The 11,599-nt window shown below is 49.5% G+C and overlaps 1 protein-coding gene across 1 annotated transcript in view; it reads left to right on the forward strand.

Annotated features, from left to right (window-relative positions):
* abca5 (ATP-binding cassette, sub-family A (ABC1), member 5) overlaps window positions 1-11,599 on the forward strand; it is a 48,739-nt gene that overhangs the window by 4,254 nt on the left and 32,886 nt on the right. Inside the window, 11 exon segments of the mRNA XM_056576638.1 lie at window positions 1,014-1,203; window positions 1,660-1,833; window positions 2,217-2,314; window positions 5,793-6,019; window positions 7,130-7,199; window positions 7,201-7,272; window positions 8,419-8,475; window positions 8,477-8,608; window positions 8,967-9,114; window positions 10,412-10,589; window positions 11,097-11,155. Of these exon segments, the coding sequence (XP_056432613.1) occupies window positions 1,014-1,203; window positions 1,660-1,833; window positions 2,217-2,314; window positions 5,793-6,019; window positions 7,130-7,199; window positions 7,201-7,272; window positions 8,419-8,475; window positions 8,477-8,608; window positions 8,967-9,114; window positions 10,412-10,589; window positions 11,097-11,155 (1,405 nt within the window).

The raw sequence follows: 11,599 nt of genomic DNA on the forward strand, positions 1-11,599 counted from the left end.
GTCATCATACACCTTGTCCTTTCTTGCAAACTAAGCCAATACCTTTTATAAACCGGTGGCTTGGTTATTGTACAACTTTGGGTCAAGAAGTGGAATGTGCTTTTGAACTTCAGATCACCCGATCACGCTGGTGTTTGACACACACACACACACACACACACACACACACACACACACACACACACACACACACACACACACACACACACACACACACACACACACAGAGACACATACATGCACTGGTATGTTGTGCCCCCTTTTCCTTTTCCCTTTTATCTAGGGCTCTTATTGGCCTTGCCAGGTTGGCATCCCGACATTTCCCCTTTTCCGGTCCAATCAGGGTGTAGATCCTGACTGGACTCTGCTGGTTGACCTGAGCCCCAGACCTCGTATTGTCCAAAGCCGTTCAACAGGTTGTGTGTTCAGGCTGAAAGGGTTCCAGTTGTTCGAGGCCCAGGGAGTGGCACTCTGGTCCTTCGTCACACACTTCATGTGAGGGTGGCGAGGGCAGTCCTTGGAAATGAGTGGTGTTAGAATAGCATATCAGGGGCTTTAGGCTAGGGGATTATGTTTAAAGCATACAGCTTATATGGGAACATGTTCCACTCGAGTTAACCTCCAAACTGGATTACAATGATGCATTGTAATCAATAATAGACAATCATCACTTATAGACAAGAAGTGATAGTTGCCGTAGATTCACTGTACCACATTTAAACACGATTGAAATGTAATGTTGGCTTAGCACAGAAGGCAGAGCGGGATGACTTGTAACCGGAAGGTTGCTAGTTCGTTCCGGGCTCCTCCTAGATGAGTCTTGAGGTTCCCTGAGCAGTACACCTCACCCTACCTGCTCCTGACCAGCTGGCCGTCGCCCTGCGTGGCTGACGCCGCCGTCGGTGTGTGACTGTGTGTGAATGCTTTGGGTAAAAGCGTCCGCTAACTGCCCTCAGTGTCAACGTTCCTGGAAGCCGCCTGGTGCTTCAGGCTGATGTGTTCTCTGTCTGCAGGAGCTGATCCTGCCCCTGCTGCTGCTGGCCCTGCTGATCCTCATCAGCATCCTGAACCCCCATGTCTACTACAGCAGCATCTCCACCATGGAGCTGGAGCGCGAGGACCACTACTTCCTCAAGGGGCTGGGCTACACACCCATCACCAACGTCACCACCCACATCATGGAGGAGGTGGCCCAGGAAATGCGTGAGAGCTGCTCTGTTACTGTACCCCCGTGTGTGTGTGTGTGTGTGTGTGTGTGTGTGTGTGTGTGTGTGTGTGTGTGTGTGTGTGTGTGTGTGTGTGTGTGTGTGTGTGTGTGTGTGTGTGTGTGTGTTGGGTGCTGCATTCTTCAGAATGTTGAGGCTGCTCTGCTGGGGTAGAAAAAGTGTGTGTGTGTGAATGAGTGAGTGCACTTGTGTGTGAGTGAGTGAGTACACTTGTGTGTGTGTGTGTGTGAGTGAGTACACTTGTGAGTGTGCGGGCGTGTTCAGAAATCCCTGACACCTCACCCTGACTGCTCCTGACGAGCTGGCTGTCGCCCTGCGTCGTTGACTCCGCCGTCGGGGTGAATGTGTGCATGAACAGGTGAATGTGAGGCAGTATTTGTTTACCGCCCGGCCTACCCTGTTTACCACCACACTCGTGGGCGATCTCCTCCAGTCATCCAGGACCGGCTGGAGATGTTCTCGAGCGAGGAGGAGCTGGAGAACGCCAGCCTCCACGAGCCCTCGGGCTTCGTGGGCGTGGTGTTCCTGGACGCTGCCGCCACCTCCTACCGGCTGCGCTACCCCTACAACCAGCTGCCGCTGCCCAGCGACTACACCGAGTCCATCGGTAGAGATCTATTGGCTATTATTGGGCTGGAAGGATTCCAGAATGAATCAACGTTCATTATCAAATCAGTAGAGTTAATTGATTAATTGGATGTTTGTCGTAATTTGCTCCTTTCTTCAACAGTCATATTTTATGGTTGTTGTGTTTTTATCGGTACAAAACCAAAGCATTTTGATGGAACTGTTACGGGTTAAACAATGCACAGCAGTAAGACAACAGATTATTGTACATTTAAATTCATTCCAGTCAATACCAACCCCTGCTATAATGAACAGTCTATTCCAGATTGTGCGCTACTAGCCGATGGGTCCAGAACAGCCCTGGTTAGTGTTGGAGCGCTGGAGCGACCGTAACCATGACGCCCGTTGTGTTTGTCCTCCCAGCTAACTGCTTCGCCAGCTCGCTGAACTGCAGGGCGGCCAACTACTGGTACTCTGGCTTCATCCGCCTGCAGTCCCTCATCGACTCCACCATCATCCAGGTGAGACGCGCCCCCCTCCCGCCCCGCCCGGCCTGGGGAGGGGGTACCCCACTCCATAGACATCCTATAGCATAGACGGAGCATCACCCGCTAACGCCTACTGGCGCTGACGAGACGCGGGGCCTCCATCTTGGAGTGGTGATCCGCTCCACTCAGTGTAATCCGTTAGGCTGGAGCGATGAACTGTCAGCGCATTTAGTTAATCCTACCTCACTGAATACCACTGATTTCCACGTGTTTTTTTTGTCATAAGTGTAGCTGTGATAAAGGACACATGGTTTGGCGTGTTTTAAAAAAAACTGTCAGCTATTTTTAAGTTGAAGAAACAATGTATGATTAGGCTATAAATACTTATACCACGGTCTGCGGGAATACTCGATTCTGATTGGATGCAGGGTGTGCATTAACTCCTGATATACGGACACCTGGACAAGTAGTTCCGTCAAATTGTCTGTTTACCGTTCTCAATTAATGCGCTAGCTGGCGTATCGTCTCTAAAATAGTAGTAACCATAGTAACGGGAAACAAAACAAAGCTCAGCGGACTATAATACCTCCCGCTACCTCCCGTTCTAAAGTCGTAGCTATGGCCCGTCCTAATTACTGGAGGAGTGAACAACGTTTCCGTTGCATGAGAACCCAACGGGCGTGTAATGGTGGTTCCGGGTATTAGTCAGACCCTCAGGCGTAACCAGGCAAACAAATTTATGTTTTGTGGAAAACTTTATATTCGGATTGTAAAACGCATGAAAATATAAATTAATGCTCTTAATTTGGTCACCGTTGGTAAGTGACCGTGGTATAAGCGGGATAATGCCCTTCGAGGTGTCCATTATCAGGAATTAATGGACTTCGCGTCGGACGGTTCACGCCTCCACGTCGTCCATTAATTCCTGATAATGGACACCTCGTCGGGCATTATCCCTTACATATATCCTACATAAACAATGTGTTAATACATTGTTTATCTATATATCTTACCTTATAGACTGTATCTCTGACTGTTGCTGCAGCAGCAGAGTTTATTCTGTCTTGACACTTTGTATTGATATTTTGTATTTACTTTTATTAACAACATTATTTCCTTAAATTATTATAATGGTTTACAGTGATTGTTTTATCTGTATTTTATTTTTGTTACGGGCCCACATCAAACGTGTGAGCAGTTAACATAATAACTAAAAAACGAAACGAATTTAGGGAAAGAATAGTGTTCTGTTTATTTCCCAAAATAGCCAAAGCTTGTTTAACAGAAGGAATGCGAGACGGTTGCCACTAAAACAGAAGAGAAAAACGCAACCGCTCCTAGATCAAAGATCAACAACGATCACAATTAATACAGACCAGTTTAACAAACTACTTCCAATTTAACCAAAACAAAAAGCGTGCGACCGGCCAGCGTCTGCCATGTCGAGGCAGAGAGAGAGAGACCGCCATCTTGAAGTAGGCCGGCTTTTATACTTGGGAGGGCCGGCCTTTCACCAATCAGTGCTTCCGTAGGTAACGCCCAGTCTCCTCCTACTATGGGACATGGAGGCAGAGCAGCACAACCAAGCATAACACACAATATTATGTACACCCGTAACAGTCGCCTTCGAATAAAGCGTCTGCCAAATACTACAACGTATATAAACACCTGAAAGTTTTTATATCAGCTAAAACCACCAATCTGTTTCACTGGATTCAGATAAAACCAAATTCTGTCTTACCCAACAATGTTAGTATTTGAATATTGTTACTTGAATGACTCCATTTATATCATGGTTACAATTATACTGTTAAGAAAGTATTGTCTTATACTTTGCCTAAAATGAGAATGCGTCATGATACAAATCTGCTGATGGATTGTTTATTTGTGGATGGATGGATGGATGGACTGGAGTTTCCAGCTGGGAATTGATCCAGGGAAATGATCAGACCAGAACGAGTGAAATTCAAAACACAATAAAAAGCAGTTAGGGTAAATGCAGACGGACCAATGTAGTGTATGCAAGGCAATGTGAAGGTAAAAAAATACCAATATCTGTGGGATTAGAACCCTGAAAGAGGAGTGTTCTGCACAGCTTCTTTCTCGTGCTTCCTTTCTGAAGTTCAAGAGAGGCGAGTTTGGCAATGTGGAGCAGCCTTATCTTATGAGACACAGACACACCCAATGATAACACGTCTGAATGGGGGCTGTCGATGGCAAACTGTTCCCCAAGCAGAACTACATCCTCTGTTCCAACCTCCCCTCGGGCTCTATGCTGCTCCCTGGCTCCCATCCCCCCTTCACGATGGCCGCCGCATTTCTCGCGTCCCAGCAGCCGATGCTGCGTCTATGTATAGGATGTCTATGCCCCACTGGGCCCAGTCTGGGGAGGGGTACCCCACTGGGCCCAGTCTGGGGAGGGGTACCCCACACCACTGGGCCAAGTCTGGGGAGGGGGTACCCCACTGGGCCCTGTCTGGGGAGGGGGTACCCCACTGGGCCCTGTCTGGGGAGGGGTTACCCCACTGGGCCCTGTCTGGGGAGGGGGTACCCCACTGGGCCCAGTCTGGGGAGGGGGTACCCCACTGGGCCCTGTCTGGGGAGGGGTACCCCCCACTGGGCCCAGTCTGGGGAGGGGTACCCCACACCACTGGGCCCAGTCTGGGGAGGGGGTACCCCACTGGGCCCTGTCTGGGGAGGGGGTACCCCACTGGGCCCTGTCTGGGGAGGGGGTACCCCACTGGGCCCAGTCTGGGGAGGGGTACCCCACACCACTGGGCCCAGTCTGGGGAGGGGTACCCCACACCACTGGGCCAAGTCTGGGGAGGGGGTACCCCACTGGGCCCTGTCTGGGGAGGGGTACCCCACTGGGCCCTGTCTGGGGAGGGGGTACCCCACTGGGCCCTGTCTGGGGAGGGGGTACCCCACTGGGCCCAGTCTGGGGAGGGGTACCCCACACCACTGGGCCCAGTCTGGGGAGGGGGTACCCCACTGGGCCCTGTCTGGGGAGGGGTACCCCACACCACTGGGCCCTGTTTGGGGAGGGGTACCCCACACCACTGGGCCCTGTCTGGGGAGGGGGTACCCCACTCAGCCAAATCTGAGGAGGGGGTACCCTGCTCAGGACATTAGTCCATGTCCTCATTGGTCCGTGTCCTCATTGGTCCGTGTCCTTATATGTCCCTGCCCTTATATGTCCCTGTCCTTATATGTCCCTGCCCTTATATGTCCCTGTCCTTATATGTCCCTGCCCTTAAATGTCCCTGCCCTTATATGTCCCTGTCCTTAAATGTCCCTGCCCTTATATGTCCCTGCCCTTATATGTCCCTGCCCTTATATGTCCCTGTCCTTATATGTCCCTGCCCTTATATGTCCCTGCCCTTATATGTCCCTGTCCTTATATGTCCCTGCCCTTAAATGTCCCTGCCCTTATATGGCTGTGTCCTTATATGTCCCTGCCCTTATATGTCCCTGCCCTTATATATCCGTGTCCTCCTATGCGTGCTGCCAGATGCAGACCAAGCGCTCGGTGTGGAGCGAGATGAACCTGCGGGTGGTGATGATGGGCCAGCCAGGCTCGGTGGAGGTGCAGAAGTTCTCCCACGCCCTGATCTCCATCTACCTGGTGCTGACCTTCACGCCCTTCGTCACCTTCCTCATCGTCAACGTGGTGGCGGAGAAGGAGCAGCGTCTGAAGGACACCATGACCATGATGGGCCTGTACGACACGGCCTTCTGGTGAGGACCCAGAGGTTCCCCTGAGGCTGGGTCTCAGAGGAACATACACGTGGGACATCGATGGCACGGGTTCTCTATTTCTACTTGTGTTTTTTTCCCTGAGTAAAAAAACTTTTCGGGCTAAAGATAATCAATAAATCGAAATAATGTTTTGGCGTTCTATTTGGCAGTGTAAACAGGAATATAAAAAAGGTGCAAGTGCTTCAGACAACATTTTGGTGTCTCTGGATGCGTAATGGTAAATGGACTGCATTTCTGAAGTGCTTTTCTAACAACCTGGTCTCACAGGAATCCGTGAAATGACTACGGACGAATAACTCGAAATCCGTGGACACATCACGGAAACACGCCGATTTCCGTGATGTGGCCACGGAATTCGCTCCAATGCAAGTTAATGACGCTGATGTTCCGTGGCTCACACACGGATCCCCGTTTCAACGAGCGAGTCGACCACGGGGGCTTAACTCAAAACCCGGGGTGGTCTCACCGAAACACTTAAATTGTCCTTGTTGTGTCCACGAAGTTGCTCCAATGCAAGTAAATGACAATGATATTCCGTGGCACACACACAGATTCCCGTTTCAATTTGTGTGTGTGCTCCCGTTTCAATCTGTGTGTGTGCCACATTTGACCACAGCGGGGGCTTAACTCAAAATCCGTGGTGGTCTGACGGAATCACTTCAATTGTCCGTGATGTGGCCACGGAATTTGCTCCAATGCAAGTAAATGACACTGTTATTCCGTGGCTCACACACGGATATCGGCGTGTTTCCGTGATGTGGCCACGGATTTCGAGTTAAGCGTCCGACCGTAGTCATTTCACGGATTCCTGTGAGACCATGTTGTTTTCTAACCAGTGGCCACTCAAAGCTCTTTACAATACTGCCTCACATGCACCCATTCATGCACACATTCACACCCCGACGGCGGAGTCAGCCACGCAGGGCGACAGCCAGCTGGTCAGGAGCAGTCAGGGGGAGGCGTCTCGCTCAGGGACACCTCCACACTCCTTCGTTCAGCTAGGAGGAGCCGGGGGTCGAACCGGCGACCTTTCGGTTACCAGCCGACCCACTCTACCTCCTGAGTGTCTGTGTCTGCCTGTCCTTCCAGGCTGTCCTGGGGTCTGCTGTATGCGGGCCTGGTCCTCATCATGTCCGTCCTGATGGCGCTCATCGCCACCTACACCGGCGCTCTTCCCCAACAGCGACTTCTTCGTCATCTTCCTGCTCATCTTCCTCTACGGCATCTCCTCCGTGAGTAGCCCCTCCCTCCCTCCCCATGAAACGCGGCGTTGTCATCGTTACCCACAATGCACCGCTTTATGATCAGTTTGACCGACGTTTGTTCAAGAGGATTTATGACTTAAAGGGGTAGTACGGAATTTTGGACGTAGAGAAGATTTGGCAAATTTTTCATGGGTCGCAACCCACATACTCAGCTCTGCTGCTCATCCCACATGTGCATGTTCCTTACAAATGGGGCACCATTTGAAAGGGAACTATACAAGCTTTCCAACGGTATAAGATTTATTTCCAAAAAGCATTGTTACCACAGAGAAATAATCAACCAAACACAAATTTCCTTACTTTTTGTGCTAAGTTTAGAAGGACGGAATGAAATGTGTTGAAAACTGTCTCCAATGATAAAGAACACCTAGGCTAACTTGGCAATCAGGCCCTATGTCCAAAATTCCGAACTACCCCTTTAAACTGAATCATAATAATTGACTTAATAACTAGATGGATTCACCTGACAATCGCTTTATCTTCTATGATTCTGAGGCAAGCAATTCACAAATTCGAAAAACCATTACTTTATTTAATTGATCTATATTTTTATATATTGTCTTGGGTTACCCTTTGTGTTTGTATAAAAGCTACATCATCTTATACAAACTTTACTTTCCTTTTTTCAGAAGATCAATAGATCACTAGATTTATTGGTCAATCTAATTATTGAATGTATTGATTGAATCGAGGATCAAATATGAATCAAGAATATTTTTTTTATCAAATTGTGACCCAAAGAACCCACAATCGAATCCTGAGTTACCGAAAGAATCCCACACCAAGTAATCGCAGTAAACATGATGAGCAGGTGCTTCCTGTTTGTTGACAAAGGATGGGTGGTTATGATCTCTACCGGTTCCTAATTACCTCTAACTCCCCTGATGAGCTGGCTTTCCCTTCCATGACTGACACCGTCTCTCTCTCTCTCTCTCTCTCTCTCTCTCTCTCTCTCTCTCTCTCTCTCTCTCTCTCTCTCTCTCTCTCTCTCTCTCTCTCTCTCTCTCTCTCTCTCTCTCTCTCTCTCTCTCTCTCTCTCTCTCTCTCTCTCTCTCTCTCTCTCTCTCTCTCTCTCTCTCTCTCTCTCTCTCTCTCTCTCTCTCTCTCTCTCAGATCTTCTTCTCCTTCCTGCTGACCCCCCTGTTTAAGAAGCCTAAGTTTGCCAGCACAGGTGGGCAGCCTTCTGACCGTGGTGTTCGGCTGCCTGTCGCTCTTCACCGTGCTCATCAACGACTTCCCCCAGCCGCTAGTCTGGCTGCTCTGCCTGCTGTCCCCCAGCGCCTTCTCCCTGGGCATCGCACAGGTACACACACACTGCTGCCATACACAGGTACACACACACTGTACCATACACAGGTAACACACACACTGCTGCCATACACAGGTAACACACACACTGCTGCCATACACAGGTAACACACACACTGCTACCATACACACACGTATTCTGCCACCACAGGCATATAAAGCACACAAAGCATGAAATACACACACGGTACCCGAGGTATCATTAAAAATCTGCATATAAGTCTGTACGCTAATGACCTGTTTGGACTTGATGAGTTAATACTCGTTAACAATGCATTGTTGGCAATGCATGGTCTCTTGGCGTGCGTGCGTGTGTGTGTGTGTGTGTGTGTGTGTGTGTGTGTGTGTGTTAGGTGGTGTATCTGGAGGCCCAGGGTGACGGAGCAGTGTTCTCCACCCTGACCAACGGCCCCCACCCGCTCTACGTTCCTCTGCTCATGCTGCTGCTGGACTGCGGCCTCTACCTGCTGCTGGCCGTCTACCTGGACCAGGTGCTGCCCGGTACGTACTCACTCACTCACTCACTCACTCACTCACTCACTCACTCACTCACTCACTCACTCACTCACTCACTCTCACTCTCTCACTCTCTCACTCTCTCACTCACATTCATACACACACTCTCACTCACTCACTCACTCACTCACTCACTCACTCACTCACTCACTCACTCACTCACTCACTCACTCACTCACTCACTCACTCACTCACCCACTGACTCACATTCATACACACACACTCTCACTCACTCACTCACCCACTGACTAACATTCACACACACAGACACACACTCTCAGTCACTCGCCTACTAGCTCACTCCCTCAGTCGATCACTCGATCAATCACTCGATCACTCACTCGATCTCACACACACACACACACTCACACTAGGGTTGCCGCGGTGTGGACATTTTCACACCGGGTAATACACTCGTGTCAACACCGGTATTACCGAGTATAAACTTTGAAACTAGGTCAACCGCCATCTTCTCCGTCAACTCTCCTCTCTCACTCGGTGACAGCGTCTGGCAGCGCGCCAATTCTCGGTACAGCGTCTGATAACGTTCTATATATAATAGTATAATATCATTTTATATATAATATCACGGCCAAAAGCTCTGTGCGCCTCCGGATGGCCGTAGCGCGGGGAGCTCTCGTAGGGATCGGGGTTCGCGGGGTTTGTTTACCGGTGTTGCTATGGTTACCGGTCTTGTAAGGAAGCCTGCCAATTCTCGGCGCGCCAATTCTCTTCCGCACAGAGCAGAACTGTGGCCTATTTTACACATCTTTATTTTCTGAATTATAATTATATTATTATTTTTACTGAAACCTCTGTGTTGCCTCAACACCGGTAACACCAGTCATACGGCAACCCTAACACACACACACCAAACCAATGCAGGCAGGGCTGGGCGACATGGAAACAAAGATTAGCACAAGGGATTTTACGTTATCACCTATTGCCTCACTATGAAGGAAAAATCCCATTCTAAATATTCTGAGGGAAATTCCGTTAAAGTGTCTTTAACCAGTCAGTAACCAGTCAGACTGAGGGTCATTACATTGGACATTTAAACTATGGAGTAAGGAGTTCTTCTTGTTCGTTTCAAACCTCATATAGTGATCATTTAAGGGCCGTTCTTCACATTTCATTTAAACTATGAAACTGGGCACATCCCAACACAATAGGTTGATTTCATGACCACACAACAGCATTCCAGGATAATGAATGATCATTTTAAAGTATTGCTCATCCATGTACGCGTGCATCTGACTGCAGTCCCCCGCTCCACCCCTAGGGGAGTTCCGCATGAGGCGATCGGTCCTCTACTTCCTGAAGCCGTCCTATTGGTCGCAGCGTAAGAAGCGTTACGTGGAGGTGAGCTCTGTGTACGAGGCGGAGGTGAACGGCGTCCCCGCTGGAGAGGAGGCCATCGAGCCCGTGTCCCTGGAGTTCAGAGGCAAAGAGGCCATCCGGTGAGAGGCCGACGCCCCCTGGCCCTCGCAGTCCGACACGTGAACACGCCCCCTTTGACACTGTAGACACAAGTAGAGGTTACATCAAGGGCACTTACGCTTTTATGGGGTCACACACACGGTCACACACGACGGCGAAGCAGGAAAGAAGGCGTAAACGGACACCTTGCAGTGTCTGGTTGCCCACCCAGGCTCTGTGCCCCCCCCACGATGCTTTAACATAGTAGGACTACTGGACCACGGGTGGATGAACACCTGCTTAGGTACCCACCTCGCTTAATGTGGACAGAAATACAGGCCTCTAGCATGTTCATTTATTTCTTTGAGGATTGAAAGCCATTCTGCCCACAAGCTCAACACCCAACTTATTTTGGGCCCAGCTCGATAACATTTATTTTTTAGTTCAGCCCGTTGGCGTTGTAGATGTTAGGCACATGACCTCTCTTCATATTGACTTCCTTTCCTCTGTGGCTTAACGTTGTGCTGCCTCGCCCACGCTGCTGTCAGCATCCACAACATCCAGAAGGTCTTCAAGGAGAAGGACAGCGTGGTGAACGCACTCAGAGGTACCGCCTACACAACACTACTCACATCAACAGAAACGTGTGTGTGTGTGTGTGTGTGTGTGTGTGTGTGTGTGTGTGTGTGTGTGGAGACGAGGGATAACTCGTGGCTATTTCTTCTCAACGATACGATTTGTTTTATTTAGGACGTTACATCTCTGGAAAGGAGTAGGAAGAAGTGAAACGCTTGCTTTGCTCACCTCATTATAAACGTGTTTGTTACTTTTCTGCATCACCAATATCTCCATGAGAACATTTCTCAGGAATAAAGCGCCCCCATCCATGAGTCAATCCACGAATGGACCAGATTTTCCACCACCGGGGGTAAAAGGATTAAGCCATGACTCCAACTCAAGCCACCAGGGGGTGCTAATGGGACCTTTACATAGTGCAGGTTTAATGTATTGACATATAGCGGTCATTCACACACAAAAGCAACTATATGTC

Source organism: Gadus chalcogrammus, chromosome 18, assembly GCF_026213295.1.
Source record: "Gadus chalcogrammus isolate NIFS_2021 chromosome 18, NIFS_Gcha_1.0, whole genome shotgun sequence".
Lineage (NCBI taxonomy): Eukaryota > Metazoa > Chordata > Actinopteri > Gadiformes > Gadidae > Gadus > Gadus chalcogrammus.